General features: G+C 50.0%; 2 protein-coding genes across 3 annotated transcripts; one reads left to right on the top strand and one right to left on the bottom strand.

The window, feature by feature from the left end:
- Positions 1-6,049: 6,049 nt before the first annotated feature.
- On the top strand, positions 6,050-15,399 carry Smarcd2 (SWI/SNF related, matrix associated, actin dependent regulator of chromatin, subfamily d, member 2). The gene is made up of 13 exons (XM_021634274.2): positions 6,050-6,528; positions 11,051-11,235; positions 11,392-11,434; positions 11,567-11,689; positions 12,046-12,201; positions 12,553-12,648; positions 12,775-12,876; positions 13,223-13,384; positions 13,548-13,645; positions 13,772-13,907; positions 14,042-14,164; positions 14,289-14,390; positions 14,461-15,399. Exons 1-13 carry the CDS (start codon positions 6,313-6,315, stop codon positions 14,512-14,514), a joined length of 1,596 nt encoding a protein of 531 aa, XP_021489949.1. The 5' UTR covers positions 6,050-6,312; the 3' UTR covers positions 14,515-15,399.
- A 67-nt stretch (positions 15,400-15,466) lies between these two features.
- Psmc5 (proteasome 26S subunit, ATPase 5) lies at positions 15,467-21,773 on the bottom strand. Of its 2 annotated transcripts, none has more exons than XM_021634275.2 (12): positions 21,646-21,773; positions 20,980-21,051; positions 17,707-17,776; positions 17,357-17,454; positions 17,197-17,253; positions 16,890-17,120; positions 16,497-16,623; positions 16,218-16,408; positions 16,027-16,125; positions 15,835-15,945; positions 15,660-15,746; positions 15,467-15,568 (listed from the first exon to the last, which is right to left on the bottom strand). In XM_021634275.2, exons 1-12 carry the CDS (start codon positions 21,697-21,699, stop codon positions 15,515-15,517), a joined length of 1,251 nt encoding a protein of 416 aa, XP_021489950.1. In that variant the 5' UTR covers positions 21,700-21,773; the 3' UTR covers positions 15,467-15,514. The 2 variants fall into 2 exon arrangements, with proteins under 2 accessions (XP_021489950.1, XP_060242515.1); XM_060386532.1 differs by having other exon boundaries at positions 21,475-21,666.
- Between the last annotated feature and the right edge of the window lie 41 nt (positions 21,774-21,814).

Raw genomic sequence — 21,814 nt, forward strand, 5'->3', positions numbered from 1 at the left:
TATTCTTAAAGTGTATTATTAAAGTACTCATGCATTATTATTAAAGTGTGAGCTGTTCTTGGCATCATGCCTTTCACCCCCATCACGGACTCTAACCCTCCGAAACAACAAGGCAAATTAAATGGGTTTTTTTTCCTTGCTGTTTAAACAGGTTTATGTGTTACAGTCCTGGCTGTCCTGGAACTGCTTTGTAGCTCAAGGCTGGCCTTGAGCTCATAGAGATCCTCCTGCCTCTGTCTCCGAGTGCTGGGATTAAAGGCCTGGGCCAGCACACCAGGCTTAAATGTTTTCCTTTGTAAACTGCATTGGTCACCACGTCGTGTCAGAGCAATAGAAAAGAAACTGACACAAACAGAAAGCAGCCTTAACTTCTGAGCTATTTCTCCAAACCCACAGCATCCTTTTCAGTGGGTACATAACACTGTTTTATGTGTATTCTTTGCTTCTCTATTGTCAAACACTGTTGCTGTTACATGAGGGAAAGGAAAACACTAGGGCTTTGGTGACACACAACAGCAAGTGAAACTTTGCCAACCTGGCGGGAGATTCAGTTGTCCACGCACTCATGCTTAGCCTTCATGCTCTTTGAGCAAAGGCGCCTCTCCCTTCCTACTGGAGACAGGATCGCACCCATGCTGTAGCCAATAAGCAAACTGAACCTCTGCCTTCACCTCCCAAGGGCTGAGATTACAGGAATGCATGACCACACCCAGTTTTGTGTTGTGCTGGGGATGGAACCCAAGGCTCTGTGCACACAGGCAAGCACTCTGCCAACTGAATTACACGCCCAGCGCAGAGCAAAGGAGCCTTATGGACATGACATGCTAGCTTAGAAAGTCCAAGAAAACATCTGGCAGTCACTCTAATGGAAGAACCCAGGCAAAACTGTAAACACAAGTCATTTTTTCCTTCCAGAAGAGCCTTTCCAAACTCTGCAAGCTTCTCTTTGCCAACTCTTTGTCACTGCAAACAAATGAAATTATTGAAGTTTCTTGTGCTGTTCCAGGCTAGGAGGCCGAGCTCCTAAAACCTCTAAGTCCACGTCTTTACACTGGCATTTGCTCCCTCTAAGTGCAGACTCTATACTTTGGATATTCTATACTTTCGTTCCCCTGTTGGACTGTGTGTGTGTGTGTGTGTGTGTGTGTGTGTGTGGACCAAGGTCACAGAATAGTTTTTAACACTTGATGATTCAAGGATACTGATTTGATGCTCATCCTGTACTGCTTCATACCCTCCACTCAGAAGTCTTTGTTTATTTATTTGGTTTTCCGAGACTGGGTTTGTTGAAATGTGGTATTAGCATCTGAATACACAGTGCAAAACACCATCCCCCAACAAGGGTTTCTCTGTGAAGCCTTGGCTATCTTAGACTTGCTTTGTAGACCAGGCTGGCCTTGAACTCAGAGATCCGCCTGCCTCTGCCTCCTGAGCGCTGGAATTAAAGGCATGTACCGCCGCCGCCACCACCACCACCTGGCTCAGAAGTCTTTATTAATTTCTTTGTTCATGAAAAGGTTTATGTTTCTCTATAGTATGTTTTGGATACTTTTACATTTAAAAATTTTTATTTTAAATTCTGGGTATATGTGCATGTATTTCTGCACATAATACAGTGCCTGACAAGGCCAGAAGAGGGTTCCCTTGGAACTGGAGTTACACGCAGTTAGTTCTGAGGCTTCCGATGTAGGTGCTGGGACTTGAACTTGGGTCCCCTGCAAGAGCAGTACGCACTCTTAACCACTGAGCCATCTCTCCACACCACTTTAGATACTTTCACCTTAGAGTGTCGGTCAGATGGAATGTCAGTGTCAGGTGGAATGTTAGCCAGCTTTCCATCACTACAACCAAATAAGACAATCAAGTTATGAAAGAAAGTGTGTTTGCTTGGTTTGGTAGCTCCAGTCCAGACTCTACCGGCCCTGTCGCCCTGGGCCTGTGAGAAGGCAACACACACACCATGGTGAGGGTGTGAAGTAGGACAAGACTACTTCCTATCAGGGGCCAGGGGAGAGAGTTCCACAGTTGCCTTTGAAGACTACTCCCGGTCCCATGACCCTAAAGACCTCTACTAGACATCCTATCGAAAGCTTCAGTATCTCCCGCCAGTACCACCCGAGCAAAAGCCTTTGGGAAATAGTCTCTATAAAATAGTTTCTATAGTCACCTTTTTTTACTAGCACATCAGGGATGGCTACAAGATGCTGGATGCATTTCTGTCTTCAGCATGGCATCTTTCTTGTTCTGCCCAGCCAGTGCCTGGGCCTGCCTCACCACTGCGTCCACTTGGGAGATGCATACTTCGGCTGCCTATGGATGGACTGAAACAGGCTGCTATGGATTCACAGTGCCGCCATCTCAGTAAGTACTTTCCACCGTGACCTGACTGACTATACAGATTGCTGTTCCTGAAATTCCTACTGTTATATCCAGTTCTCGAGCCCCCAAAAGATCTCCAGGAATTGACTCCGTTGCAAAACACATGAGGGTCTTTTTATTGAAAATTACAAGCTGCAGCTCGGGCCTACACAGCCCCACAGCCGAAGCGGTGGGAGCTGGGCGTGCCACCCCAGGTTAGTTGGGTAATTTATAGATTCTGGTCCCTCCCAGCATGCCCAAGGCAGGGGCAATTCCTGCCTGGCAAGCATCTATTGGTCAAAATGTTACATTTTGAATTGATTGGCTATAGGAAGGTCCCCAGACCATAATGACCTGGTTTCCCTCCCTAGGGGGATGGGCCAGTTTCCTAGCAACTGTTATCTCTAGTAGGTGGGGAAAGAATGCAGTAAGGTGGTCCTTCCCCTCAGGGCATCAACAGACTTCTCCACCCACATAGTTCAGCCCTTAATAATAGCTGCTAATTTTTAATCTTTTTGGTCTCTCACTACCCTCTAAAGCTCCTCTATACTGAGGAGTGAGCCTCTGCTGGTCTGCTCTAGGCAAGCACTGAGGTACCTTGTTTTCTTTCATGGGCTCCAAAAGGGCCCCATTAGGGGAACAGCTAAGCAAGGAACCCCAGAGGCCCATGCTGGAACTTGTCCCTTCGGATTTGTTTATTTATTTTAAAGTACTATCTTGCTGTAATTTGTGATCCTGACCTGACTCCTCTTTCTCCCAGTGGTAGTTTTCTACAGTATCTGGACACCTGGTGGTTTACTTTTGAATGCAGTTCCGGAGTGAAGGGCAAGCTGGCAGCGTTCCTTTGGAATGACTTCCCAGAGGAGCCTGATTCTCAGCTGACCTTGGCTCTTCTTAGAGAGGTATTGCAGTCACAAAGGGCTGAAATGGACTGTAGTTTTCTACCTTGCAGGCACGGGAGGGACCATGAAGCGGTGACTAACAATTTTAGTGGCCTGTTCCCAGATTGACAGGTCATCAGCTTTTAGGGAGAAAGAGAGAGTGTCTGAGATGGCTAACAGGCAGGAGCTATTGCAGAGTTTATCACTAGAGAAACAAATAGGAAGAAAGATGGGAGTGGTGGAATATGGGCCTTTAATCCCAGAGCTCAGAAGCTGGAGCTCTGGGAGTTAAGAGACCAGTCAAGGGGGCTGGAGAGATGACTCAGTGGTTAAGAGCACTGACTGCTCTTCCAGAGGTTCTGAGTTCGATTCCCAGCAAACACATGGTGGCTCCCAACCTCTGAAATGGAATCTGATTCCCTCTTCTCATGGGCATGAAAACAGAGTGCTCACATACATAAAAATAAAGGAATAAACCATATAAAAAAGTTAACTTCAAAAGGCATGCCAGTGGTGTTGCATGCCTTTAATCCTAGTGCTTGGGAGGCAGAGGCAGCTAGAGCCCTGTTTGAGGCCAGTCTGGTCTACAGAGTGAGTTCCAGGACAGCCAGGGCTATACACATAAATTCTGGGGCTATACACATAAATTCTGTCTCAAAAAACCAAAAAGGAAAGGAAGGAAGGAAGGAAGGAAGGAAGGAAGGAAGGAAGGAAGAAAGAAAGAAAGAAAGAAAGAAAGAAAGAAAGAAAATAGCAGCCTTGTCTATCTAGGGATAATAATGACATCCTATCTTAAAATAACAAACAACACAACAACAAAAAAGATACGAAGAGATACAGATCAATACTAACTTCTGAAAAATGACAGAGTACTGCTATGGACAGGAGCTACTAGTATAAACAGAAGAAAATCATTTTGTTGGGAATAAAAACATAAAGTGAAAGATTTTTATCATGAAAAATCTCTGTCCAGTCTACTTAAAGTGTGGGCTACTCAACCAGGTCATGGTTAATTCTAGCACTAGGCAGGCAGATCTCTGTGAGGTCAAGGCCAGCCTGGTCTACAGAGTGAGCTCCAGGACAGCCAGGACTACACAAACCCTGTCTTGAAAAACAAAACAAGAGTGTGGTCATAGCACTCTTTAAGGTCTTGCCAGAGGAGCAGAGGACTGGGGTTTGGTTCCCAGCATCCACATGGTGGCTCACAACCATCTGGAAGTCCAGTTCCAGGCACCAGGCTAGCATGTGGTACATACACACACCCTGAAAACAATCTTACACATACAGTAATTCTTTTTAAAAAATGAGCTCGTGGGCCAAGGGTAGTGTCACATCCCCTTAATCCCAGCACTCAGAGGCAGAGGCAGGAGCTTATCTCTGAGTTTGAGGTCAGCCTGGTCTACAGAGTGCCTTTCAGGACAGCCAGAGCTACACAAAGAAACCCTGCCTCGAAAAACCCAACCCAACCCAACCCAACCCAACCCAACCCAACCCAACCCAACCCAACCCAACCTTTGGGCCCTGCCCTTACTTCACTGAATCATACACCAGATTTTAACAAAAAGCTCGGATTTTGGCTTTTATCTTGATATAGGGTCGCCTGTAACCCTAGTCTCAGCTGGTGATGTGGCTGGGGACAACACTGAACTTCTGGCCCTTCTGCTTCCCCTTGTGTGCTGGGATTACTAGCATGTACCACTAAGCACAGTTTATGTAGTCTGGGCTGAAGCCGGCGAGGTGGTGCATGCTTGTAGTTCCAGCACTCTGGGAGGCAGAGGCAGGTCCATCTCTGTGAGTTCGAGGCCATCCTGGGCTACAAATTGAGTCCAGGCCAGCCAGGACTACAGAAAAACCTGTGTCGAAAAACAAAAACAAAACCAACCAACCCAGGGCTTTGTGCGTGCTAGGCAAGCAGTCTACAACCTGAGCTACATTCCCTAACCCGAATCTGAGGATTTTCAGGGCTTGTTAAAGTTAAGCAGCGCTGATTCCAGACCGCGGAGAGGACCTATATACCACATTAGCAGACGTTAAGTCCACAGCACAGCTGAAGCAAGTGGTTTCTGAAAAGGTTCTCAACTCTTCAAAACTAAGCCCTCACACAAACCGGGTAAAACTTATTTCACTGCCTGGAGTTCTCTCAGTATACAAAATTCCTTCACCCGAAACCATTTTCTGTGGAGTATATTACTTTAAGGATCAGGCTTCCTTAAAGTAAGGCACGGACAATTTAGCGCGATAAGAACTCGGGCGCTGGGCCATGCCAAGCTTTCACCCAGCTGGGTCAGGTCTGTTCCTGGCGGCGCTCAACAACCAGTATAGGCTTCTTGGGGTAAAGGGTGTGGATGGGTATGGGGTGTTGGTGATGGAAGGTAAACGCCCTATACCACGGGCCTACATCCTCAGGCTCTTTAAACAAAAGTACAAAATAAAGTTCAATTCTAAGAAAAGAAAAGTTATTGGCGGCTCTTCCGCCGAAGGTCGCCCGCTTTTAAGGCTTGAAAATGCAGACACAACAGAGCCGCCTTGGACAGGTGTAAGCGCCTAGGCGTAGTGGCTGCCCTACGTGACCTTCGAACTCTGACCCCGCGCCTTTCTCAGCGCTTCCGTGGGCAGCTTCCGCTCCCGCTCCTCCGGGCGGGGGGGGGGGGAAAGGGCGGGGCTCTCGGGCCGTCAGTTATGGGCGGTGCCTGTTTGAGGCGGGTCTCGCGAGGGCGGGATTTGGAGAGGCATTCTGGATTGGGCGGGGGGGCAGGGGCGGGGCATGCCGCAGCCTGGGTTGGGCGGGGCTGGGGGCTCGTAACCGCCTCTGGGTAACTGGACTCCGGCTGGCTAAGCCCGGGAGGCCTGCGGGCTCGCTGCGCATCCCGGACCTGGAATCTCCCTGGCAGGAGCGGACTCAGGGGCCGCGGATCCCAAAGCTGGGCTGTGGAGAACTTGCGAACTTGGAATAGAAAATCCCGGAACCCGGCAATAAAACAGGAAAGTCCCGGATCGCGGAACGTAGCTCGCGGAGCGGACTCAACACGGAGCCGGGAGGCCGGATCGCTGCGCCGCGGCACGGGGCGGAGTGATGTCGGGCCGTGGCGCGGGCGGGTTCCCGCTGCCCCCGCTGAGTCCCGGCGGCGGCGCCGTTGCCGCGGCCCTCGGTGCGCCGCCTCCGCCTGCGGGACCCGGAATGCTGCCCAACCCGGCGCTCAGGGGCCCCGGGCCTTCTGGAGGTATGGGGGTCCCGGGGGCCGCCGCCTTCCGCCCCATGGGCCCCGCGGCCCCCGCGGCGCAGTACCAGGTGAGGATGGCAGGCCGGCGGCGCCGCGAGGGCGCCGGGTCGGTCTCCCCGGGGCCCTCAGGTGAGGGCAGGAGGAATCCCTAGACCGGCAGCCCAGGGGACAGACACTGCAGGGGGAACTGTCGGGAGCTGGTGGTGGGCCAGGCCAGAGTCCCTCGGTTAGTGGCTAGGGGTCGGGGGCAGTGTCGGGGACTAGGGGAGAGAGGCTCTACCGTGGAGGGCTTGGAAGAGTCCCGAGGCTTCTCGGCACAGGGCTTCTGAGTTAACTGAGAGATGGAGGCTTCCTGGGATCTAGAGAATTGTGGGCAATTGGGGTGAAAAGTATGGCAGGTCCCGGAGTGGAGGTCAGGGGTGATCCGGAATGGTCAGGAAATTTTGGAAGAGGCTCGTTAGTGAGAAAACAGAGTTACCCTTTCTTTGGCCTCGGTTCCACTGCATCTCTGCCCCGGCAGTTTTTTTTTATTTTTTTCTCCCTAGTTGGGAACTGGCAGAGCGCTAGTGTCTCTGAGATGGCTCCCAGCTGCTCAAGTTGAGGAGGAAGGAAGCCTGGCTTCCTACAGCCTGGGAGACTTAATGAGAGAGGGTGCCCAGCCGACTTCAGGTTAGATTAGAGACAGCGGTGGCCAGGTCTGAAGAAGTCCCAGTCCCGTTAACAGACCACTCTAGATATAATCTTCTGTCCTGGACTTTCTTCTTGGTCTCGGTATCCATTAGTTAAGTTTGGAGGAGCAGAGAGGCTTTGTGGGGCCCTACTGGGCTGGGGCCGCAGGGGTCTGCAGCTGCAGAGGCTGCTTCAGAGGGTGCTGCCCTGACCATTCCAGCTTGAAGAGAACAGTCTCAGGTTGCAGCTTCAAAGGCCACTGAGAAGCAGGGACAAGAGCCTGTGGTCAGTGCATTGGGAACTAACTCAGCTTGACCCTGTTTGTGGGACTCCTCCTTCCTCGGTGCTCTGGTTGCAGGTTGCTCCAGAATGTTTGAGAATTTTGTTTTTGCTTTTGCATTTTGTTGCCAAGCATGGAACCCTGGCAGACAACTGTTGTTTCCCAGAGGGCCTGGGGATTGTGTCCATCCTTTTCTCACATCCTTGTCATTTTTGTTTTTTGATAGAGGGTCTCATGCAGTCTAGGCTGGCTCTCTAGCCAGAGTTGGCCTTGACCTCTTTCTGCCTCTGTAGTGCTGGGATTACAGCCACGTACTGCTACACCCAACCTCTTTTACTTATCCTTTAGGTTCTTGACAAGGCCGTATGTATCTTAACCTATGTGCCCCAGCCAAAGGCTGTGGCTTATTAAGGCCCAAAGGTGCACTGTCCCTCACTCTGTCCTCTGCTGGTTTGTCTAGGTAGAGATCTCAGAAATAGATCCTCATGGAGTGTGCATCACACCCAGGAGTCACATTTCTAAGGAGACAGCTAGCTGGGGGTGGCAGGGACAACAATTCCCCCTCGCCCCTTCATTTCTCCTCCTATCTCAAAAGAAAATGAAGAGCTTGGGTATGAACACAGATAGACTTGGTCCCAAGGATACTAGCTGGAGTTTTATCTTTCCCATGTTGCTTTCTTTGGAGATTCATGGGCCTGGTGTGTCACTGAGGAGTCCCTATCGGTTATTCTAGCCCTTGGTCCTGTTGCCTAGAACTGATCTGGAAGCTTCCTGTAGGCATTGGGAGATCTGTTTGTTCGGTTTTTCTAGTCTTTCTGTAGTCCTGGCTGTCCTATAACTCACCCTGTGGCTTTGTTTTGTTTTCCTTGGCCTGTAGCTGATAGAGAATGTACCCCCGGGAAAGCCTCTGTGAGGATGGGAAGATGGATTCCTTCATAGTCTGTGTTGAGTGGCCTTGGGCTATTCTGAGGCTGGGCTGGCCAGCTGAATAGCTGTGGCTACTAGGTGTGAGAAAGGAGGTGGCCTTGAGGCTGGGCATCCCATACTGATCATGTTGGCATCTTCATCTCCGTTTTCTCCATTTCTTTTTCTTCTCCTTCTCTGGGGAAGGAAAACCCATTGGTTGAGTTTGAAGGAGATCCCACTTGCTTCGTTCCATGTTCATTCCAGTTTCTAGGTAGGCTTGGGGTCTAAGGACAAAGGGGTTCCTCTTGGGGTGAGCAGGAAGAGCAAGGATTTTTGTGCTCAACTTGGGCATATCAAGGCGCCTGTTGAAGTAAAAGTGATAACCTCCCTACATCCAGAGGGTTATTCTTGTTTTGGAGTACAGTCAGACGAAGAGGTTAACATACCACAATCAAAAACAAAACAAAAAACTCAGTGTGCATTATTGCAGGGTTCACTCATCTCAGAGTTTAAAATACCTTCTATTCATAGGTCACAGTATGTTCTCCAAATGAGGCTCTTATGCCAGGCAGCTTTCAGGAGGATCAGGGCTACAGGCTTTGTAGAGAGCAAGCTTACTTGAGCCCTAGATTCCTAACCTAGAGAGAGCCTTCTGCCCTTGTCTTTATAAAATCAAACCTAGCATGTGGGGTTGGTACTTGACCAAGGAGAAGTCCCTGCACTCTGGGGTCCAGGGGACTGAGCAGCTCTACCCACTCCCATGCTAGGGCTAGTGGGCAGGCAGAGAGCATGAGGTTCTGTGGCTGTGGCTTTGTTTTGTTTTTAAGTAGGAGGAGTTATTGGCTCTTCAAAGCCCAGGTGTGGAGCTTGGCAAGAGGGAGCTGGGGTTAGAATTGTGAGCAGCCTTCCCCTGAGGCCCTGGGCGAGCTGGGGACCTGCAGCCTAAGCCCCAGAACTCTGGAGCAGATGTCTGGGTGGGGCCTCTACCAGGCCTGCTTGGGCTGTCTTGGGATTTCCCAGAGGGCTCAGCAGTACAACTACAGGCGTTCTGAACCTCAGTGGAGAGCTTCTGGGGGACCAGAGCACCCCAGCTTCTATCTACAGTTATCCTAAGAAAACCTCCCATCCGGAATGATGGGTTCTTAAGGCTGTGGCCACCTGAGGTTTTTTTTTTTTTTTTTTTTTTTCCTTTGTTTTTCTCCCTTCTATAATCTCTGGCTCTGGATTATTACAGCAGAGAAACAGGCTGTCTTCTGCCTTTCAACAGCTTTGATGAATTTCTTCCTGATGAGGAGAGACTTTGTGGCAGGGCTCCCAAGGTCCCAGGGTCTCCCACTTTTAACTCCTCAATTGCCACGTGCTTGCCTGTCGTCCTGCTCTGCTCCTGTCCTCTTCCCCATGTCTGGGTCATGTTTCTTTCCCTCCCTCTCTGCTGCTGGTCATGAATCTGACCCTCTGTTGTTGGGAATGTGGGTTTAGTACTGGATAAAGAAGTTGCAGAGACTCATCTCCAGGATGCTTGGGGGTTGGGGTTTGGGGGGCGGTCCTTTAACTTAGTGTGAATCTCCACCCAGGCTGGCCTGGTTGTCTGGTTATACTGATTGATTGCATAACCTGGGCCCTGGGGCCAGCCCTGTGAAGCTGCCAGGGACAGTGTGTGCAAGGCAGAGCTGCCAAACAGGCCTTTCAGGCAGCAGCCATGTGAGTGGAGTTGGGAGGTGGAAGGCTCCCAGAATGTTGGAGAGCTGGGCCTTGGATGGGAAATCAAGCTGCTTGTGTCACCCAGATTGTTGCTGCTGACCCTGTACTCTACTCTTTGTGTCCCACGACAGTCTTATTCTGCAGCTTGGGATGGCTAGGGTTAAGTTGAAACAGCAGCAGCCTGGCTGCCAGGTGGTGCCTAGATCATGGGCACAGTCCAGATGTCTGCTGCTCTCATTCCCACAGGCCACCCAAGAACTAAAACTTTACTTTTGGGGGTCTTTTAACATAGAGGTAGGGGCATGGCAATAGGGAAAAGAGAGTGTGAGAGAGAAGCAGGGGATGAGGGTCATGGGTGAGAGTGGGCAATGGGGGATGGGACAAGAGGTCTAGGTTGTAGTAAGGGCCATGTGGTGGCCAGATGGTGTCTGTATTCCCGAGGCTATCCCCACAAGCCCTGACATGGGCAGGCCGTCCTGCTGTACCAGCTCACCTGGGGTGCTGCTGCTGGATGGGCCTGCTATCCCTGCTGCCTTTCTTTCCCAGTCAAGCCACCAGGCATGTTCATCAGACTGTGTATATCCTCCTGTACTCCCCTGGGTTGCCATGCATTCTCCCTGGTCTCCCAAGCAATGTTTGTCCTTCAAGATGGGGAAAGGAGGAGGGAGTGTATAGTGGGGTATCTAAGGACTCTATAAATACTCAAAGCTGCCTGATCCCAGGGTGCAGGACATAGCATATTGAAGCTGGAAAGGTGTTGATGAGCCCTAAAAAACTCCCCAGGCCCTTCCTTCTGCAAGTGGCACTCTCCTCCCACCCATGGACTCTGGCTGCCTCATTTGTTGGCACGGCTGCCAGGGCGGTTGCAGGGGCGGGGCAGGTGTGGTTTACACGCCGAGCACAGGCGCCTGCTCCCCTTTGTTCCTGGTCTCCAGCAGGTCTCTCCATGTGCGAAAGAGATGGAGGGTATGGGTTATGGACCTCGTAGGGCTCTGCCACTGACCTGTGCACCTCCATTGTTCCACTTTCCCCAGCGACCTGGCATGTCACCAGGAAGCAGGATGCCCATGGCTGGCTTGCAGGTGGGACCTCCAGCTGGTTCCCCATTTGGCACAGCTGCTCCACTTCGACCTGGCATGCCACCTACCATGATGGATCCATTCCGAAAACGCCTGCTTGTGCCTCAGGCCCAGCCCCCCATGCCTGCCCAGCGCCGAGGGTAAGACTATTTCTCTTTTCTCACCTATCTCATCTCTGGTGGTAAAGTTTACCTCAATGTTGACACCAAGGAGACCCTTGGCAATTTGGGAGAGGGATTTGAAGATGGGGAGTTTGGACTGTTAACCTCTTAAATGGGTTTCTGTTTTCCTGCCAGGTTAAAGAGGAGGAAGATGGCAGATAAGGTTCTACCTCAGCGAGTAAGTGTTAGGAGGCCTGCCCGGTCCTGGCTGGCCAGGGTGGGAGGCCATCTTCCCCAGGCCAGGATTGGGGAAGGGAGGATGGTAGAACTAGAGCTGGTGAAGCAAACCATTGCATTTCTCCATCTGCAGATCCGGGAGCTTGTCCCAGAGTCTCAGGCATACATGGATCTCTTAGCTTTTGAGAGGAAGCTGGACCAGACCATTGCTCGCAAGCGGATGGAGATCCAAGAGGCCATCAAAAAGCCTCTGACGGTACATGCTACTCTGAGTCTTCCCAAACTGTTTTTCCTCCCTGGCCTTGTTTTCCAGGAGTGAGCAGGGGTCTGCTTGTACCTCTCACAGCAGAGAGCATTCCGCTAGTAGAGCACACGCTCAGCATGCTTTGAAACACATCTTGCTTTGTATGGCCACTAACCCAGTCCCCCTGCTGCTGCCTGAGTGCCAAGATCACAAGCATTTACCATTGTGCCCAGCCTATTTCTAATAAAGACAGGACGCTAGCAAATAGAAAAGTAACTACGACTCCAAGGGTTCTTACTTCTAAGAGGAAAGTAAGTAGGGGTTCCAGCATATCTGTCCACCTCTAGCTCATTGTTCTTCCTCTTCAGCAAAAGCGAAAACTTCGGATCTATATTTCCAATACATTCAGCCCCAGCAAGGCAGATGGTGATAATGCAGGAACTGCAGGGACCCCTGGGGGAACTCCAGCAGCAGACAAGGTGGCCTCCTGGGAGCTTCGAGTGGAGGGAAAACTTCTGGATGATGTGAGTTTGGGAAGGAGGTGTTGGGAGGGGAGAAGGCGCATGTGAACTTAGACTATGGACAGACATGAGCACTCTTTAAGAAGTCCTAGGCTAGTGCTCCACCACAGAGCTTACACCCGTGGCTTGAGGATGAACATCTGTAGTTATTACAACTTAAATGGCAGTCAGGTGTCTTGGATTCACTCCCTACTTGGTAGGCAGAGGGGTTCATGGAGAGCCCTTTCCTGCAGCTTTGCCCCGACTGACTTTGAATGCTACTTCAGGACCCAAGACTGCGCTCCAGGATTGAATCATTTCTTATATGATTAGTGAGTTTATCAGCAGACATCTTACAGCCCTTTCCATTCCCAGCCTAGCAAACAGAAGAGGAAGTTTTCATCATTCTTTAAAAGCCTTGTCATTGAGCTGGACAAGGAACTGTATGGGCCTGACAACCATCTGGTGGAGGTAAGAATGGTCCTAGAGCCTGGGAGGGACAAGCTGCTGGGGGATGCAGAACAATAAACTCACTGTGCTGGAAGAGTGCTGTAGCCTGTCTGTCAGTGATGAACTCTGCAACCCTCTCCCTGACAGTGGCATCGGATGCCCACCACCCAGGAAACAGATGGCTTTCAGGTGAAACGGCCAGGAGACCTCAATGTCAAGTGCACCCTTCTGCTCATGCTGGATCATCAGGTGACAGATGCCCAGGGTCACACATGGGGCTTCAGGGATTCATGAAAGGGGAGCAGGTTCCTCTAACTCAGCAGTTCTCAACCTGTTGGTTGTGACCCCTTTGGTGGGGTGTGTGTGTAGAATGAGCTTTTCACAAGGGTCACCTAAGACCATTGGGAAACAGATATTTACATTACAAAACTAGTATGAAGTGGCAGTGGGTAATTTTATGGTTGGGGTCGGGCCAGCACATGACGAACTGTGTTTAAAGGCTCTCAGCATTAGGAGGGTGGAGAACCACTGCTCTAAGTCCTTCAGATGCTGTTTCTGTGGAAGAACCTTTTTAGACTCCTTCTGTCCATTCCAGCCTCCTCAGTATAAACTGGACCCCCGACTGGCGAGGTTGCTGGGAGTACACACACAGACGAGGGCTGCCATCATGCAGGCACTGTGGCTTTACATCAAACACAACCAGCTGCAGGACGGGCATGAGCGGGAATACATCAACTGCAATCGTTACTTCCGCCAGGTCAGCTGGTGCTACCTTCTTGTTCTCTCAGCCCCTGGCTCATCTGCTCTGGAACCCTGGCCGGCCAGTGCTCAGCCAGTCTTTGGACTATTGTCTAGTGGCCCTGGAATAGTCTACTTTCCTATGCCCTCAGGCATCACCATGCCTTTGATGCTCTTTCCAGATCTTCAGTTGTGGCCGACTCCGTTTCTCCGAGATTCCCATGAAGCTGGCTGGATTGCTGCAGCATCCAGACCCCATTGTTATTAATCATGTCATTAGGTAACTAGAAGGAGGAGAAATGGCTCTTTGAAAACAGAATTCACCCTGAAGCCTTACTCATATGATAGGCTTGCTGGTTGGGGTATACACAGCATGCTTCCCCTTTCTTTCCTGTGCCACCTGCAGTGTGGACCCTAACGACCAGAAGAAGACAGCCTGCTACGACATTGACGTGGAGGTGGATGACCCACTGAAGGCGCAGATGAGCAACTTTCTGGCCTCTACCACTAACCAGCAGGAGATTGCCTCTCTTGATGTCAAGGTGAGTCCTTTCTCTCCACAGCCTCTAGGGTCAGATTGGGGGTGAGCTGATCTGTCACTTGGAGATAGCACACTGAGGATAGGACCTTAGGCTTATGCCTCTGGGCCTACATCTGACATGCACCACTTCTCCAGATCCACGAGACCATTGAGTCCATCAACCAGCTCAAGACGCAGAGGGATTTCATGCTCAGCTTTAGCACTGACCCCCAGGACTTCATCCAGGAATGGCTCCGTTCCCAACGCCGAGACCTCAAGGTACAGTTCTCTTTTTTGAAGGTTTGGAGGGAATCCCACATCTCTCTTTTTACCCAAGCACTATTCCAGTCGCAGGGCAGACTGTCTCAGGATTTACGCCACACCTTACCCCTTCTCTTTACAGATCATCACGGATGTGATCGGAAATCCTGAGGAGGAGAGGCGAGCTGCTTTCTACCACCAGCCCTGGGCTCAGGAAGCAGTTGGGAGGCACATCTTTGCCAAGGTGAGGTTCTGCCCTTTTGAACTCCTTTTCTTGAGAGGCTGAAGCCTGAGTCTTGCTTTCTCTTCTCCAGGTGCAGCAGCGAAGGCAGGAACTGGAACAGGTGCTGGGAATTCGCCTGACCTAACCGCTCAGGGATTGCTTCCTTCCTTCCAGCCCCGGAACCTGGCAGGAGACCGTCCTCTTGGTTCAGGCTGGGGCTGCAGACATGTAGGATGGAGTGAGGTGTGTCTCCTGTCACCCTCAACTCCCCAGCTTTAGTTTCATAAATGTAGTTTTAGATTCCTCATTGCTTGGTCCCCAAAGCCTTATTACTTACTTTTTAGCGTTGGCTTTAATTGGGTTCGCAAGATGCCGCCTCAGCCCCCTGCAGGCAGGCCCAAGTAGGACTGCTGGAGGTTGTGCTTTAACTTTGTAACAGACATTTCCGAACCAAAGGCTGCTGGGTTTGCATGTTTACAGGCTCCACCCTAGGGCCAGTGTCAGAGCTGGCTTTGGGGAGCTGGGCAAGGAAGGGGAGGCCTAGCCCAGACTCTTCCTGGCCTTTCTCAACCAAAGTTCTTTGCCATTCCTAAACGCCCAGCCTTGCTGCTGGTTTGTCCTTTTCTTTGGGTATTTGCACTATTTGGGGAGCAGGTTTTTCTATGTGGGAGCCACTTTTTTTTTTTTTTTGTACAGAGGTAACTGGGTTTTTTTCAGGGAGCCCTACTTGGTGCCTCCTTTCTTATTTTTTTTCCTTAATCTATGCAAGCGGCTGCAGCCGCCATCATCTCCTGGGATGCCATGGGGCTGCCCTCCCCCAGCTGCCTGGGCAAGGGGGAGTAGAATCTCCCAGAGGGAGGGAATGTGCCAGTTCTCTAACCCAGCTAAAGTAGGGGTGTGTGTGCTGGAGGGGAAGGGGAAAGCTGGAGGACTGTTACCTTTTGCAGTTGGTCTTAAGAGGGTGGGCCTAAGGCTTGGCAAATGCCACTTCTGGCAAACTTGGAAAATTCCAAATAAATCCTTTTGTTTATTGGTGGTGTCCAGACCTGGTCATTGAACAGTGCAGTTGCTTATTAACAGACTGGAGTTCCAGAGAGTTTATCGCACAGACCTTTATTTGAGGGATCCACACAAGGGACATACCCTCACTTCCATAGCTTCTTGATGGACATATTTTTCTCACTATCCTTTTGCATGACCTGGAGAGAGAGGAAGGAGAGAGTGCAGGATGTATGAACTGAACACAAGCTCCTGCTCCAGAGCCAACACGGCAAAGGTGAAGGCACATACCTTGGCTACTGCCATCTCAAAGTCCTCCTGAGTAACGTGGACACGCCGTTCTCTCAGAGCGTACATGCCGGCTTCCGTGCACACGCCCTAAGCAGTAAAGAGAAACTGAGAGCCTGCTGCTGGGCCCCAACAGCACTGAGCTGGCTCTTAAGGCTTCCCGCTACTGCCCAGTTACCTTTACTTCAGCCCCCGAAGCTCCCGGCATCAACTCAGCAATTTTTCTCAGGTTGATCCCCCTGGTCAAGTTCATTTTCCGAGAGTGGATTTTCAGAATGTCCAGCCGGGCCTAGGGGTGAGAGAAGAAAGCCCTAAGTCCTGCACCCTAACTCCACAGCCAGAGCTTCTCCAGGCACCATCCTCCACAGACCTCCTCATTGGGAGGTGGGAATTCGATTTTTCTGTCAATCCTCCCAGGACGAAGCAGGGCAGAGTCCAGGATATCAATCCTATTAGTAGCCATGATAACCTGGGAAAAGAAGGAGTCAGGGAAACAACTTTTAGACCTGTGTGCCAGCTCACACCTTTACCTGGCTTGTCTGAAAGCCTGTACCACCTCACCTTGATATTCTTGGTGGCCTCAAAGCCATCCAGCTGGTTGAGCAGTTCCAGCATTGTGCGCTGTACTTCACTGTCCCCTCCAGAGCCCCCCTCCAGCCGTGAAGAGCCGATAGAGTCAATCTCATCCATGAAGATGATCGACGGGGCATGCTCTCGTGCCATGACGAACAGCTCCCTGACCATTCTTGCCCCTATGCAAAGGCCAACGTGGCATTAGGAGCTAATGTGCCTTCCACTGGCTACCCTCCCACTTGTTCTCATATTCTTTGCCACAGTTACCTTCCCCAATGAATTTCTGTACCAGCTCAGAGCCAGAGACACGAATGAAGGTACAATCCGTATGATGAGCCACAGCTCGGGCCAACAGTGTCTTTCCAGTGCCTGGAGGTCCATACAGAAGCACTCCCTGGAGAGGGCCATACATCAGGCTTAGGGGAAAACCAACCCCCTTCAATTATGTACAAGTGAGGGCTTCGCGTTGGATCCCTTGCTTGAGGTTAGGGATGTGAAAAAATGAAGGCCAATATCCTTTCTGGACTGCATTTAAACTAGCCTAGTGCTCTAGAACTCTCCTGTGGCTGCTCTTGAGCAGGTAGGGCCACTACAGCAGTAGGTCTAGCCTGGGGCAGGAGGAACAAGCACAGCAGCCTCCTAGGAAAGGCTGCTGTTTACCTTTGGCTGTGCAATGCCCAGGGCTTCAAAGAGCTCAGGGTGCTTCACTGGCAGCTCGATCACTTCTTTGATCTCCTTGATCTGCTTGTCCAGCCCACCGATCATCTCGTAAGTTGAGTCTGGCACCTTTTCCACCATCATTAGTGACACTAGAGGGTCCACCTTATTAGGCAGGATCTTATGCAGAGTGTAGCTGTCATTTCTTAGAGCAACCCGGCAATTGGGCGTCACCTGGAGGAAGGGGAGGGAGGTCTCAGGATGCCCTTGGTAGTGCCTTCCCCACCCACACACTACCTGCCACACTCACATCGTTGATGTCGATGTTCTTGTCCACATCAACAACAAATTTGCCCTCCGGATGGACCTGAGGGAATAAGGGCTCATGATGTTCCTCAAGAGTCAACAGAGCAACCCTAGCCAGATAACACAAAGGCAATGTGCTGTTCTTGGTGTCTCCCTGCTTTTACCTTGACCAACACTTTTTTCTTATCCATGGCGCGCACTACTTCTCCAACGTAGGAGCCCTGTTCCTGCAGCAGCTGCAGCTCCTCCCGCAACAGGCGAACTAAAAAACAAAACAAAAACTAAATCACCAAAAAGCCTCTAGTCTCCTAAGGACGACTTTAACATTTGGAAAGGAATCGAGAACCTGCTCACAGCAGACCGCTGAAGAGGCGCGCACAGGACACAACTACACAATCAACAGTGGAGAGCACAGCTTGAGGTTGAGAGGAGACAGCGAGCACCCAAGAAAGGCTGGGGGAAAGTGGGCAACAACCAGACCTCATCTCGGACATGAAGCTTTCCGAGTTCTCACCTTTTGCATTCAGCTCATTCCTCTGTGCCTGCAGTCTCCGGAGATTCTGGCTCTTATCGTTTACAATCAGCTGTGGAGGGCAATCGACAAATGCAATTATTCAAAGGCAACACCTGTAGGAAACTGAATCTTCACCGTGAGTCTTACAGGCAGGTTTGGGTTGCTTCTTTAGCTTCTCCAGCAGCATCTAAAGGCCCTGTCTTGTGTCTTAAGATTTCTAAGAAGCCCCGGGCAGGAGTCGCAAAAGGCTTCTAGCCCACTATTGGTCCAGGAAAAACGTAATCTAATGGGGAAAAAGTACAGCTTACTCATGGAGTGGCTACTGTAACATGGTACGCTGGAAAAGCCCTCAGGCAAGAAGCTTGAGTTCAGCTGGCCATGGTGGCGTTCACCTTTAATCGCAGTGCTAGGGAGGCAGTCAGGCTATCTCTGTGAGTTCAAGGCCAGCCTGATCTATAGAGTGAATTCCAGGACAGTCAAGCCTACACAGAGAAAGTCTGTCTCAAAAAACAGAACAAAACAAAGTAAGTTAATTCCTAGCTCCAAGTCTTCAGATGTGTTTATGTAACTAGAAACTAGGAAAATAAAAGAGGACTGTGGTTGTGTGTGTATAACAAAGAGGTGCATAAGAGATTCGAAACAGGAAATGGGAATATAGGGAGCTTTAGAGAGAGGGAAAATAAATATGGGAGAAGAGAGGAAGGTAAACAACAGCAAGGATGTCAGGAAAAGTCACTAAGGAATCATCATTGACATAAAATAATATATAATACATGTAAGTCTGTATACACATACAGTTTAAATGCAATTTTCCCATCTGGATTGCTAATGCTTCATTCAGGGGCCATAGATTAGTTAATGAAAACAAAACAACCCATCAGGCATGAGAAGCTGTCTTTTGAATTGTTGGCCAGGGTTATCCAAGAGACTCCCAAAACATTATAGGCTTGATTGCCTCGCATCCCCCCAGAGGAGGAAAGTAACCCTCAATTGCTGAAGACACCACCAGCTTCAAACTCAAGACCCAGAGCACTTGAGTGGCTGATCTGACCAGAAAGCCTTGTCCCTAAGGATTAGTCTTCAGGGCACCAAAAGGTGTCACGCAAGATTCCAAGGAAGGAAGCAAGCAAACGTTCTCCTGAGCTGTGATGCCTAGGAAGCACGATTTTGTGGCATACATACTGCAGTGACATCCAACAGCTCTCTAACTGGACTTACGGCCTGCTTAACGGGAGGAACCATGCCTGGTACTGGAAACCTAGCCGAATGAATACCCTGGCTGGTTAAGTCATAGATCTTTAAGAACCTACAAACACCACTTCACTAAACTACAATTCCTAACTACATTCTAATGTAACTACAGGTGGCTGTAGTTCTTAACCCTTGTCAAAGAAACTTCACAAGGCAACAAATGGAGACGATTACAGACAACCACAAAATGCAGAAATCAAGAGATGGTGTGGTGCCTGGTCCCAACCGATACATCTACAACACAACTCCTACACCTAAGGCTCAGGGATCATTTTGGAAAGAGGGGGCAGAAAGATTCTTAGGGCTAGAGGAACAAGCTTGCAGAGGTTGTCTCCTAGAAATGTCACAGAGGCTACACTCATGAATCTCATCAACATGGCTGCTTAAACATATACGGAATAATGATGACAGCAATGGACATGCTAACATGGATGGGCGAAAGTTCATTTATGGGTTCTCAACCCTAGACTTCTGTTCTTTAATTATGGGCAACCGGGGAATGCTGGGAGGAGAAATCGCCTTCGCGAAGAAAGAGCTCCCCAATTGGTTATCCAATACCAAGTGACCGTATACATACAGGTAACATTACACAGACCGAACAGGTTGTATTTATGTATTTAGGAACACACGTATAAGGGGTGGTGGCAGTGGTAACAATTTCAAAGTGTAAAATTAGGAAAAAAAAAAAAGTGAGGCAAAAGGTAGGCAGGGTGGCACAGGCCTGTAATTTCAATACTAAAGAGGTTGAGGCTGGGAGCTGGAGAGTTCTAGGCAAGTCTGGGCTATACAATGAGATCCTGTTTTAATAATTCAGTTAAATAAACAAAAAATAAGACAAAGGCAAGACATTAAAAAATTTGTTTCTAAGCTACACACAGGCAACAGCATCTACTATGCTGGTTTATTTCAGACCCGAGAGTGAGGAAATCACATACAGAAGCATTAAAAAATGGTAACACACTACACCAGGCTGGGTGTGGTGGCTAGTGTTCTCAATCCCAGCACTTGGAAGGCAGAGGCAGAATTGAGTCCAGCCTGGTCTACACAGGGAGTTCTGGGTCAGCGGGGGGCACACCGTGAGACCCTGTCTAACAAAGAAAAGGTAAGCCAGATACAAGAGCGACAGATGCACCTGGGGCTCAGACATTTTCTTTGACTTTCGAAACCCATTTTCACTCCCATCGCTACCTCTGGCTGGTGGTGCCTTTTGCAGGTGGCCTTGTTTCCCGGCTAGAGGATGACTGTGTCTATCACATCCCATTCATTGGTACCTTTTTTTTTTTTTAATTAAAATTTGACTCTTGGGGTTGAAGAAGTGGCTCATTGGTTAAGAGTACTGGCTGCTCTTCTAGAGAACCTGGGTTTGATTCCCAACACCCACACGACAGCTCCCCACCTTCTGTAACTCTAGTTCAGGGGATCTCACACCATCTTCTGGCCTCCACCGGCACACATGCAGCACAGACACAGATGCAGACAACACACCCCAACACATAAAATAAAATGAAAAACTTAAAAAGCAAGTGAGCAAACAGACAAAAAAATCCTAACTAAACGTTACTCCCATCAAAGAGATGGGTCTTAAGGGTGGATTATTAATACACTTTACATTGCTTGGTACTTTCTAACTACAAAGATGGGGCTGGAGAGGCTGCTCAGCAATTCAGAGGGCTTATTGCTTTTGCGTGGGGCCTAGAAAGGGCTGCAGAGGCTGCTCAGCAATTAAGAGGGCTTATTGCTTTTGCATGGGGCCTGGCTTTCGTTCTCAGCATGCTTGGCAGCTCCTAACTATCTGTAACTCAAGTTCCCGGGGCTCCATTGCCCTCTTCTGGCCTCCACAGGCACCTGCACACATTAAAAAAAACTTAGGCATACACATATACACGTAATAAATAAACAAACAAAACTACAAAGGAAGACTGGAAAAGAACTCTTCACTTCATTCCCAGTGAAATAATTACTTGCAGAAATCTGCACCCATCAGCTCTCATCCTCCACTAGCTCCTTCTGGTGTCTACTCACCTGGAGTTCTTCAATCTTGGAGAGATAATATTGGCGAAGTCCACTGCCTGCCTTCCCCTCTTCCAGTTCCATCTGAAGACAAATGCAATTGTTAAACAAGGTCTTAAACTACTAAGGGGTCAAACCAAAATATTTCCAAGGCACTTCTCCATATGGCTTAAAAAACAAGGCCAGAAAAATCTCATTCCCTTTTCCTCAGAAACTGATCTCGACAGGTGAGGTCTACGTGTGTGAACTTCGGCGTCTTAGTCCTGACCCTTCATTTTTTTGAATCCACTAAAGGATGCAGTTACCGCCTACCTCCGAAGACTTTTGGGAGGCTCAAGGGGCCGCACACCAACGGTGCGGTTTGCTCTGTAGAAAGAGCTGTACAAACCCAAGATACAACTACTACAGGCAAAGCCAGAACGGAGGGACTGCGTCCAGGTCCGGCCCCAGGCCACTCAGGCTTGCCCAGCTCCTCATTCAATTTCTACCCACCCCTGTCCCGCGTACCTCGGGCGGCGCTGACACAGCAGATCCAGTCCCAAGCAGGATCCAATCTGTCGTGGTCCACCCACCTCGGATCCACTCGACCCTCTTGCTCGTGCCCACCCCTCACTTCAGATGATGTGCACCCCGCACTGAGCTGGGGTGGCCGCCCTGCCGCCGCCGCCGGAGCCTTACCTGCTCCGGCCCATCGAGCGCCATCTTCCCTCTTTGAGCTGGGACCGCCGGCATCCAAGTCGCCTTATCGCGCAGGCGCGGAGGCGGAAGAGTGCGACCTGGAACACGGCAAAGAGTTCCGGGTCAATGGGCGGGGTGTGTGGCGTGACAATAACAGTCTCTACCCGGA

This window comes from Meriones unguiculatus, chromosome 7 (assembly GCF_030254825.1).
Source record: "Meriones unguiculatus strain TT.TT164.6M chromosome 7, Bangor_MerUng_6.1, whole genome shotgun sequence".
NCBI lineage: Eukaryota > Metazoa > Chordata > Mammalia > Rodentia > Muridae > Meriones > Meriones unguiculatus.